The sequence below is a fragment of the Hydra vulgaris genome, chromosome 04, assembly GCF_038396675.1.
Source record: "Hydra vulgaris chromosome 04, alternate assembly HydraT2T_AEP".
NCBI lineage: Eukaryota > Metazoa > Cnidaria > Hydrozoa > Anthoathecata > Hydridae > Hydra > Hydra vulgaris.
In genome coordinates, this window is record NC_088923.1 from 23,320,001 (window position 1) to 23,332,494 (window position 12,494).

At 28.3% G+C, this 12,494-nt stretch overlaps 1 protein-coding gene across 2 annotated transcripts in view; it reads left to right on the plus strand.

Moving 5' to 3' along the window:
- Positions 1–6,014, plus strand: part of LOC100208378 (von Willebrand factor D and EGF domain-containing protein) — a 111,441-nt gene extending 105,427 nt beyond the window's left edge. For both annotated transcript variants that reach the window (XM_065795827.1, XM_065795828.1), the window contains 3 exons: positions 4,818–5,187; positions 5,519–5,559; positions 5,631–6,014. In XM_065795827.1, the coding sequence (XP_065651899.1) occupies positions 4,818–5,187; positions 5,519–5,559; positions 5,631–5,932 (713 nt within the window). In that variant the 3' untranslated portion in view covers positions 5,933–6,014. The remainder of the gene's footprint in view (positions 1–4,817; positions 5,188–5,518; positions 5,560–5,630) is intronic.
- The last annotated feature ends 6,480 nt before the right edge of the window (positions 6,015–12,494 follow it).

Below are 12,494 nucleotides of genomic sequence, written 5' to 3' on the forward strand. Positions count from 1 at the left end.
GTTTTTAAATGATGGTGATCAAAATGACAACCTTTTGGCTGCAAGGTGGCTCCATTTTTCAAGCATCCTAGTTTTAATTTTATTCCCGTTCTTTCCTAATATAACAACATAATTTATATCCCACACATTTGTCAAAAAATGGTATCCCTATTTTGTTGACATTTATTGGACAGCCCCTGTCCATTAATTATAAGTTTACTTGGGGTAGGGGGGAGGTCAGGACGAGTTGAGGTCAACAATGCTACTTTTTTAAATAAATTTAATTACTTAATAAAAGGAAAATTAGGCAGAGTTTGTAGTCCTGTGTTACACACTCAATTTTTAGTGTTTTAATAAAGCTAGTTAAGTTCCTATTTTTTTAAAATCATGTTGTGATAACAAAAACACATACAAAACTAAAAAAACATGAGATTTACTCTTAACACTTATTATTTATTCAAAGTTGTTGTTGGTTATTCTGCTTTGCAAACAAAAAAGATTGATGCAAGTACATGTTATGTTATTAAATATTTATAACAAGGGTCGGCAACCTGCAGCTCGTAAGCCTCATGAAGTTCTTTTTATGTCAGAATGCGGAAATAGTAATATTATATTGAAATAAAGATGTTGGTAGCTCTTTTAAAACTGAAAAATTTTATAAAATGTAACTTTTGCCCATTCCATCTCAAAAGGTTGTCTTCATCTGGTTTATACAATTTTTTAAATGGATTTTTTGTTATACTAGAATCTATTATAAATAGTTAGTTTTAACTGTGAAATTGGGCCTAAAGTTTAAGTGGGGAGGATTGGCACATTTATGGGTTGTGACTCTGCACTGTACATAAATCATGAAAAATATTCAAGACTATCGTCACAATTGATTTATTTAATATATAAAGCAAATGAGAAAAATTATAAAAAATAACTTAAAATAATGATAATTCATTTTTCTTTAAGGTAATTGATTATTTAACAACTATATAAAAAAAATAAGTTTAAGTAAATGGGAAATAAATCAAAGAAAAGAGATAAAAACAAACTAGTTTTATAAGAAGTAAGGGGGAGGGATTTCTGGAAGTTTGAAAAATTATTGATAAGAGGAAGAGTGGAGGTAAAAATCGCCTAAAATTTTTAATGTAATTAAAGGATAGCCCCTTATTTATCTCAACTAAAAGTTCAAATGCATTAATATCACAAATTTAAATATTTTTATTATTTTATTATTATATAAATACTAATTTTATATATATATATATATATATATATATATATATATATATATATATATATATATATATATATATATATATATATATATATATGTATATGTATATATATATATATATATATATATATATATATATATATATATATATATATATATATATATATATATATATATATATATATATATATATATATATATATATATATATATATATATATCATAATTATATATGTTATGGTTATATATGTTATAATTATAATTGTATATATATATGTTATAATTATTTAATATATTTTGTAGTTATATACAACATATGTTATAGTTATATAATAATACACAAGTGTTATTAATTAATACTTGTATGCATTTCTTAGGACAAAAAAGTTTTGATTATGTAAATCTATATCATATACTCTAAATTTGTCAAAATTTTAAATCAACAGAAAGTATAATACTATTTCTGTTATATTTGACGAAGGTAATATGCAGTGCTTGAACTAGACTGAGCAATGAAAATCCACATAGAATATAAAACATTTTTATTGAAAAAACTTTTTATATAAAGGAGGATAAGTTATAAAAACAAAGAAAAACAGATGTTCAGAAAAAACACAGATTATTTTAAAGATATTTAAATTACAGTCAGCATTAGTTTTAAAGTATACCTAAAACTAACAGAACACATAAGCAACATTTATAAAATAATAACAACAAATCTTCATTAGATAAAAAAAATTAACTAACTTATAAACAAATATATATACATATATCGTAAAATTGTCCAATTTGGGTCACTATGTAACATTCATTAAAGAATAAATAAATAAAATGCATGCGTATTTCAATTTTTATAAACTTTTTCTCCAATAATATTTGTTATCGCAAGGTTCCATAAATATCATTTAAAAAATTACATTTATTTGAAATCTGCTGAAATAATTCGTTTGCAAAACAATAGTTTTGAAATTATACATACTGTTGAAATCTAAAATAAGTAAAGTATTGAATAAAACAATCAATTTTAGCACTAGTGTTATTAAGAATCACCAAGTTAACAATATTTGAAAAAAAAAGTTTTTGATTTTAAAATATTTAGTACTCATTTTCTTCAAAATTAATGAAACTTTAAAATACTATAACCTCAGTCATATATATGGATTATGCAACAACGCGTCACTAAACAAAAAAGCAATAAAACATTTATGGACTTAATTAGATAAAAAAAAAGGTATAACTATTTTTGAATTATTCAAAAAAAAATATTTTAATCTATTTTTTATCTAAAAAATATTTTTTATCTAATAAAGTCCATAAATGTTCTATTGGATTCAAATCAGGCACTGTGAAGGCCATTCAGAAATATTTATGCCACTTTCATCAATAGCAGTGTGTTTTAAATTATTGTCTTGTTGAAACAAAAAACTGTTTTCCAATCTAAGTTTTTTAAAAGTTTTTAAATTTCGTTTCAATATACTTTTATGCAAATCAGTATTCATAGTCCTATCAATTAATTCTAGTTAACAAGCACCATTTCACATTCATACCAACACCATTCCACAGTTTCAAGTTTTTTATATTTTATTAATATAGTTTAATATTTAGATGGCCTTCTTTGCATTATTTAAATTTAACTAGCGTTTTGGAATTGATTCAATTAGACATTTGATTTGATTATTGTCGATGTTAGACCATTATTTAATAACAGCTTTCTCCAAATCTTCTTTTTTGGTAAATGATCTATTATAATAGATCAGTTGAATCAATGCCAAACGGCTTGTTAGATATAATTAAAGCAAAAGGAGGGCCAACTAAATATTAAAGTATATTAATATAATATATAAACTTGAAACTGTTTCTCATTTTTTTTAATGAACTGGTATTTGTACTTAGCTTTAGCCTGTAACGCTTTTTTTGAACACTTATTTTATGTGCAAGTGTCTTTATCCCCTTCTTTTAGTTTTAAAACTCCTAATCAGGAGATTCAAAAGCGTAAAGGAAATTTTTACTTTTTTTCCTGAAGGTTTTTTAACAAATAAAAAATTTGACAAAAAAAAAAGTTCTTTTTAATTAATGCATGACACAATATTTTATTCAAAAGTCTTAATTTTATTAAAAAATTACTTTGTACAATTAAAATCTTTTCTCATTGTTTATACACACACATACCAAAGTTTGTCAATGTAAGTATTGAATGTACAAGTACAGTAAAATCAAGTATTACTGGATACCAGTGTAAAAAACTCATCATTGAACTATATCTAACGATCCCAGCCTTACTCCAAATTATCTATGACAGAATAGACCTATGCATAGAAATACACCTATGCATAGAAATACACCTATGCATAGAAATACACCTATGCATAGAAATACATCTATGCATAGAAAATATATTTCGATTTCATGTTCTAAAAGTTAGCTCAAACATGTTCCAAAAACATACAACTTTTCCCATGGAAACAGTAATTATGTATGTAACTGTAGTTATTTTGCATAAGTACACTCAAAGTTAAAAAAATAAATAAAATAAAACAAAAAAAAATAAAACAAAAAAAGCAACACAGGTAATATAACAAAAGCATAATAAACAAATAAAAACTGGCACACCAGCTCAAACAACTCGCTAGTAAAAGCAGTACTGTAAAAGTCCTGTTACGCTCTGTCATTCACAACAATAAAAATTTAATCAAACCCGTAAGCTGACCCTTACACGCAAAAGTAAATGCAGAAAATATAAAGGATGATGTTCGAGTTCGCAAGATGTTCAAGACTATTTGTGCATAAAGGTGTTTAGATGATGTGCATATGTATGTAGCGAGTAAAAATGTTGGCGTATAATAAGATAGACGTTGCTTACTAGCCAAAATTCTATCCAAGAAAAATAGATTAATAATTGTGTTATATTTGATGTCTACTTATTGTTGAATAGTTATAAAAATATTTACGCATAATCTATTTAATACTTAAATAGATTATACAAATCTATATCATATACTCCAATATGGTCAAAGTTTTAATTTTTTTCACCTCCCCAAAAGTATATTCACCTCCCCAAAGCCATAAAGGTCACTACAGTCGAGGAGGCTACTTTAGTTGTGGCTACAATCCTCTCTCAACTTTATAACTCCGAAACACGAACTCTGATGAACAAGGCCGCTGCGCGGAGAAACAAGCTTTTAATCAGGAAAAACAACACAATTCTAAAAACTAAAATTTTATGGAAAGCAATATTTGTTGAGTAAAGTATATATCAGGTTTTCAAAAATTATGTCTTCATATCTTCTAATGGTAAACGTTCTTTTTTATATCTCTAATTAAACATCCCTTCTCCCTATATAAACATCTTCCTATATTTAAATAGCAAGAGGATATGTTTAATTAGAAAGAGGGAAAGGTTTCTATTTACTTACTATTTGTTTAAAGTTTAAAAATTTTGTAGAGTTGAGGTAAAATAAATTTTTTTAACAGACTTTAAGAAAACTCTTATAATATGGTAAAGGTTTGTATATAGTTGTGCGGTGTCAAGAGAAACACTTGTGCACCACAAATGTTATTTGGAAATATTTGTAGTTGTGCATTTTTTAAGTACTAAAAATTTAGTTTTTCTTAGACAACATTGCTCCATGGTTTAAGAAAAGTACGCCGATGCTATACGCGTTTAAAGGACAGCAATGGAAGTATGAGATACCAGCTTATGATCCTGAAAATCAACCCTTGACATATAAATTTGAAGGTGAAAGTCATGGAATGAAAATATCTACTGCAGGAATTTTAACTTGGAATCCTAATAGAATTGGAAATTTTATTTTTGCGGTTAAAGTCATTGATCCATGCGGTTTGTCAGCTTTTTCTCAGTTTGAAGTTGAGACGAAGCAATGTGACTGCGAAGATAAAAATGATGGGTTTTGCATCTGGCAAGGAGAACCCGGCAATATTAATTCATCAATTTGCCAATGCCCTAACGGTTGCACAGGAGAACTGTAAGTTAAAAGTTCATTTATCATTTTTATTCATAATGGCGGCTGTTGTACTATATTTATTAGAGACTTACTTTTTGAATTCTTTCAGTTTCTTCGCTCTTTTTTCATGAGAAATGTATGAGAAATTTTATGAGAAGTGTAACCTAATAAACTAACTTTAAATATATTATTGTTAGTGTCATGTTTATTTGGTTCGAGAAAAATACAGTAAATTTAATATTGTGACAGCAACTAATTGTTAATTGGGTTATTTATTTTCACTACAATTTTTACCAATTTTTTGTGTACTTGTTATTTATTTATTAAATGAATCGAGTTTTTTATTTTTTAGATGTATCGAACCAATTGATGGTTTAATTTGCAGAATAAAAAGTAAGTAAATTTTATAGTTTTTCGGATTTTTTTGTGTTTTAGGAAATTTTTATTTGTATTTTTCTATTTAGTTAAGAATAAGGATCGTGAGAAGTTGGGAGGTCTTTCTGACACTACACTAGCTGTTATCATAGTTCTATCGGTTTTATTCGTAGCAATATTTTCTGCATCGGCTTATAAGTTTTTATTTAACAAAAATAAGATTTTAATTGAACAATCAAATGATAGAAATGTTTTTAGTGATGATTCCAAATGTAAATCTGGAATTTATATGAATAATATAAAAAGCTGCGATAAAAGTTATAATAACGAGGCCTTCGTTAAAAATGAAGTCAACTCGATAGAGAAAAAAAAACAGGCTTGGGAAACATAGCCTTTATAAATTGATATTTTATTTTTTTTAAACATGTATTTAAAATTTATTTTAAATTAAATAAAAAAATTTATCATTATTTTACATTTTTATATTTTTTACGACATGGGATAAAAAACTTGGTCGTTTTTTCATGAAGCTTTATTGTTTAATAATCATTTTTATCGTTTTTAAATTAAAAAGCCTTTTGTTTCATCAAAATAGCATGCTGCAGACCAACAACATAATTCAGAATACTTATAAATAAACATAGAATATAGCGCCGTCGTCTTTTTCTTTAAAAACTATGTTTTTACGTCTTTACCTAAACTACCCTAATTCCAAAGAAAAAACTGAACAAATCAATTAAAAGCTCGTTATATATTATTATAACAACTGAATGCTACAGCAGTAAGGAGTTATATTGCAATATCATATCTAATGGTAAAATTTCTCATTTTATCAATTGAGCAATCTTGTTCAAGTTTCGCACACTAGGACTGTTACTTTCCCAGATGGCCCGATGAAAAATAATTAAACTTAACTTTAAACCTAAACTAGCAAACTGAATTCTTAAAAATTGAAAGCGTAAAAAAGCTGAATGTTACAGCAAATTTCAGAAGAAAAAATAGCAAATAAGTAAATTAAAATTTTTATACATAATAAAAATTTTTAACGAAAATTGATTCCATGGAAATAGTTTTAAGAAAAAACGGGTTTTTTTTAATAATTATTATAAATATAAAATTATAAATATATATATATATATTTAATAAATAAAGTATATAAAAATAAAAAATATATATTTAATAAATAAAATATATAAAAAAAATAAATAAATTATAAATATAAAAAATATAAAGATTATGTTCAAAATCGCTTTACACTTTTCCTCTTTTAAGACCCAAGTTGAAATACTTTTGATTTGAATTTTTTCAGACATATGGTACCCAGTATGTAATTAAGAGCCGAAGTGGGTGACCTTTTTATAAGGTTAATAAAACCGTTTACCTTTTAGTTAATTTCAAATCAAGGTTGATCTATTTTTTACAGTGCCAACTGGGGATAATAAAAAGTCATGACCTTTAATTTTTTTATTTTGGTGTATCCTGAACAGGGATAGGAGGCAAGTATCAGCTTTATTAATTGTGAGCAAACAAACCCATATATCAGATCACTTTTTTAGTAAATTTTTTTATTGATTATAAGTTTTTATACTATCTAACTATGAATTTGGGAAATATCGGGTCGACACGGACCAATCCGGTCAGGTTTTCTGAAACCATTTAAGCTTTCTATTTCAAACTTTTTTTTTATATTGAATTTATGTACAACAATTAGGATTTTAATTTAATTTTTAAGGGTTTGATGGTTTTCCTCGCAAGAAATCAAATTTTTGAGCATTCATTTCGCGTTTTTTTTTCTTTCACCTTATTGGTCACATAAATTAACTTTATCTGATATTCTTTTTCATCTTTTGTCATTGAAGACATTCAACAACATCTTTAGCTTTCATTAATCAAGATGATCAATGAAAGGAAAGTGTACTGTTGAATGAAACTTTGGTCCCGATGGCAAGATGAAAGTAAGTGAAATAGCTTGACTGTGTGATATACTTTTTTTTATTTTTAGACTCAGGAATAAAAGTTTCATTTGTAAAATATTAAGGACAGCTGTCAATAGTAGTTATTTTTTCATATATGAAAATGTATGAAAAAGTCATTTGAAAACAGTGCACAGTGGTGCAAAACCTCAAAAAATTGGCCATAATTCAAAATTTTTTGAAACATAAAATTATTATTAATATTTTTTAATGAATCATACTGCTTATATTATTTAAAAATATATAGGTTTGTTATTTATGTTTACTAACAGGACCGCTACACGGATTAAAAAGACGTCATTTTTGTAATAAATTTTTATTAAAAAAGTGCAGAAGTTATAATTTCAATTTTTTCTTTTTTAATTATTCATAAAAAGGAACTTTTTTTTTTTTTCAGTATGTTTAAGATGTCTTAACTTCTACGTTAAAAAATTTTTCACTTACTTAAAGTCAAAAAAACTTTCAAAAATTACTATAAAAAAATGCAAAAAAATGCGGCTTTTTGTAGTTTTGAATTCGCTGTTTGTTTAAAAGACATCCTTCTCAAGCTAATCTTACTCAATCTTTATTAAGTTTTGGTTATGGTAATACCTCATAAAAAAATTTAGCAGCATATATTCATGCATTATGATAAATTTTTAGCTACTAACACGCAACCCATTTTTTTGCTCAAATATTCTCAATGTTTATAATAAATGTCTGCGTATTTTTATCGGTATATCGGTATGAACCGATATTTTGAAACGATAACGATATATCAAACGATATGAGTTTGTCTATTAAACGATAACTGACTGAAAATTTATTGGTTGAAATGATAATATCGGCTTTTTTTTATCGGTCCATCGGAATACATAAAAATAACAAGAGATACCGATAAATAATGAAATATAAAATAACGATATCTTTTGCAATATTCCAATTTTTTTTTTTTTCTAAATGCCGAGTTTTAGTTCAAATATATTATAAATCTTCAAGTCGAATCAAGATGTCGTTTTGCCTATCTTTACCGGTTTTACAAGCTAATTCTTCCAAATTGTATATATTATCTAGATGTCTAACTTCACAAAAATTCCGTAAGAAAAAGTGAAGCAAGATTATAAAGTTTTTAATGTCGGTAGCCATTTTATTTAAACTGACAATGCTTTATTTTTGTTTTGCTTTGATTCATCATTGCGTCATTTCAGGCTAGCAAAACAAACCTAGCTGGCTAAAAATTTGCTTCACTGCGGAAGTGTAAGTAAGGCATCTAGTTAATAGATATCATTGATCCTTTCAGACCAATTAAATAGGATGACAGCTGAAAACTTTGCTGATCACCATAAGTCAAAAATGTCGGGAATATCTTCTTCAAGATGCAATTTGGGTGTTAATGTATGTAAGGTAATAATGTGTGTTGGTGTTAATGAATGTAAGTATTAACGCATGTATGGTCTTAATGTATTTAATGAGTCAAAATGGCGCGGTTTTAAAACTCTATAAAAAGGGATTGTAGTTTGTAAATTATATGACTCGCAGTCAGATGGAAAAAATAATATCAAGTTCAAAAAGAAAACAGTGACTCTTTAGTGTCTGGGAAAGTCTAAATAATTCCCTACAAAAAACATTGAAAAAGAAAGCAAAGGTTTTGTTAAAATAATCAAATTTAATCAATTTTGAAGGTAAGATATGATAAATTTTGTTTTATTTTATTTGTTGCAATATAGTAGTATGTACAAAATGTCTATTTTTACTTTGTTATTAAACTTTTTAAGTGAAATATGGTTAAACTTAAACAACAAAAATTATTATTGTTACAGGTTGTTCAAAGTAGTAAAAGAAAAGATTTTTGAACAATTATGTTAATAACTCGATATTGTTGTAAAATTTGAAATATCAGTTGTTTGAAATGTCCAATAGAAATTTTATCGTAAAAAACTTTTTTGGGAAAAGGCTAGTTTTTGAGAGGGAGTCAAAGTGACTAGTTGGACAGAATTATTTTCCAGATTTAGTTTTTTTTTTTGAGAAGTAAAAGATTCTTTTTCTTATTTTGTTTAGAAGTTTGATATTATAAGTCAGTTGCCAGCATCATGCCGCGTCCAAGAATGGAAATCTGGAACTTCTTTGAAGAAGAGGTGACTCAAAGTGCAACTGGTGAATGAGTTGTCCAAGCAAAGTGCAAGCTCTGTCCGGCAGTTGTCAAGGTTGCAGATCATAGCAGTTCTGGGATGAGGTCCCATTTTTTAAAAAAGCATCCAGTTGAATTTGTCCAAATTGAACAAGACAAGTCAGAGAAAAAGAGGAAGGCTGATGTTGCTTTTAATGAGCTAGAACAGGTATTATATGACAAAAAGATTTTAAATTGAGTATTTCTATATTTAGTATGTTCAAAATTTAAATACTTCAATATATTCAGGCTTTAGCCGCTTCACAGCGAGAACATTGTACTGTAAAAATTTTACAACTTTTTTTTAATTTTACAGATATACGACGAGGATGAGTCCTATGAAAAGGATCGTGGAGATAAGGTTCGTCTGGTCATGGATAAAATAGTAAAGTCAAGAAAACTGGGCAGTCTATCAAAGGCCAATCAGAGCAAAAAGATTGATGCTTAGTTAAAATATAAACCACAAGACAGAGATCAACTTTGAGGTGATTTGGAAATTGCAAAGTTCTTAGCCAGATACAACTTACCATTTAGTCTTGTTGAGCATGAAGGCTTCCAGGATCTGATTGCTTATTTCAATCAAAAAATGCTGATCAAGTTTGCCACAACATACTCACGTTATAAGTAAGATATATAATTTATTGTACTTTTGGTTATGTAAATAATTTTGGGGTAGTTTTATTTGGTTTAAGAGGTGAACAGCTTTAACGAATTTTTATAACTTTTAAATCAAACTTAAAACCCGAATTAATTGCAATGAAAATGGCGCCATAAGTTCCATGACGCCATTATTCCTAGTAAGTTAGTACCTCCCTTTTTAATTTTTAAATCATTAGCTTCTAGACCTGTCCGCGCCAATTTTTTTTGTTGGTTTTTTTAAATAACTATAAATTAGTATAAACAACAGTTTTTTATTTGTTTTTTCTTCTTTTAAGTTGCCATTAGTTTACAAAAACATAAAAGCAGTAGTGGGTCAACTTTTGGAGAAACAGTTGCCAAAAAGTCCTGGATTCGCCATTTCTTCTGACATGTGGCAAAGTCGAAATAATGACGCCAATCAAGCTATCACCCTCCACTTTATCAATAAAGACTTCAACCACCGGATGTTTGTTATTGGTGTGTCACCCTTTTCTGGACGCCATACTGCAAAAGCTATTGCAAACAGACTGGATCAGTAAGTAAATTTTTATAAAAGTTTTTTTAACTTAGTATAGTAGTACTTACACTAATACTTTAACTTACAATTACTAAGTAAGCTAATAACGTAGTACTTGTTGATTTGTTGTTGGACAAATTTTTATACAGTTTAACATATTAGTGATATGTTACATATAATATTTTTATACCATTAGTTATAATTTTATAATATAATATCATAGCTAAAGTTATTAAATTGTTATTTGTAAATTTTAATTTGTATATTATTTATACTTGTTAATTTTTTTTTTATTTTTAGAAATATCTCTTAGATTCCCGGAAATGCCGGACACAGCTACGTTTTTTGTGTTCATGACTCAGCTTCCAACATGAAGGTAGCCATCCCTAAATGCAAATTTGTTGATGAATCTCTGCTCTGTGTTGATCACCTTTTGAAATTGGTTGTGGAAGGTGAAATTAAAGAAGCCAAATCAGTTGAAGGTTTGGATCTGGAGTCAGCCATTAAAAAAGCCACAGAACTGTCATCTCTTTGCCACAAGTCCTCTTTGTCAGAACAGCGAACCAAGAAGGAGATTCAAAACATGTTGGATGAAAACAACATAGTTGACAAGGAGGAGTTAAAGTATGAGAAAATTATCTCATTTGTCAAAACCCGCTGGATCTCCACATTAATGATGATTGACAGTATTGTAAGGATGAGAAGACCTTTGAGCTCAATCAGGAAAAACCCAGTTTCTGACCCTAACAAAAATGCACCCGCTATTTCCAGTAAGAATGAGTTTGACTTCTTTGACAAAATTTCGCCAATTTTAAGAAAAATCTTGGACATTTCGGAAATCTTTTCTGCTGACAAGAAAGTCTCCATTCACAGAGTTATCTCTCATCTGTATGAATTGATCTACCGATTTTGGCAAGCTATTCGTGGTGGCCTCTCTCCTACTGCTGAGATGTTTTACCAAAAACTAGTTAAAGCCATTGATTTCCGGTTTCCAGAATCTGGAGCAACCAACTTGCACTATTAATTCGCCAACTTGCTGAATCCTCTGTACAAGGGTCAGGCTTTGAAGATTGGTACATTTGATGAGGCCTATGACGCTCTTATTCCAAAATCTCAGAATCATCAAGAATGGATTCAGGCAACACAAGAGATGGAAGTCTGGCAACTAGAAGAGGCACAATTTCAAGGTTTCCAACCTGATGACAACCCTTTCTTTGACTTTGTTAGTGATATTCTAGTTAGAGTTACCTCCGCCTCAGCTGATCAGTCTTCCATTACTATTGAATAGGAAATGTACCTCAAGGTACCTGCAGTCACTGGATTGGATGTCTTAGACTTCTGGAGGACCAACAAACACAAGTTTCCATTGTTGGCAGAAAACGGCTTTGTGTTCTGACAAAGCACTAGGTGCAGGTGTACCTAGTGTTTTGTCAGAAAGAGCTTTTAGTGCTTGAGGTGTTATTGTCTCCTACAAACGAACCAAGTTGCAACCAAAACAAGTTGAAAAACTCCTGTACATCCAGCAAAACTATGGCAAAGTCAAGATCAAGAAATGGTTGCACACTTCTGCTGAAGAACAAGTCGATGAAGCTGCTGTCCATGAAGGACCTGCCTCTCTGTCTCCTGCGACCTCTCGTGCCAGTACTCCAAATGTGGTTGATCTGGCAGTTAAAGACAA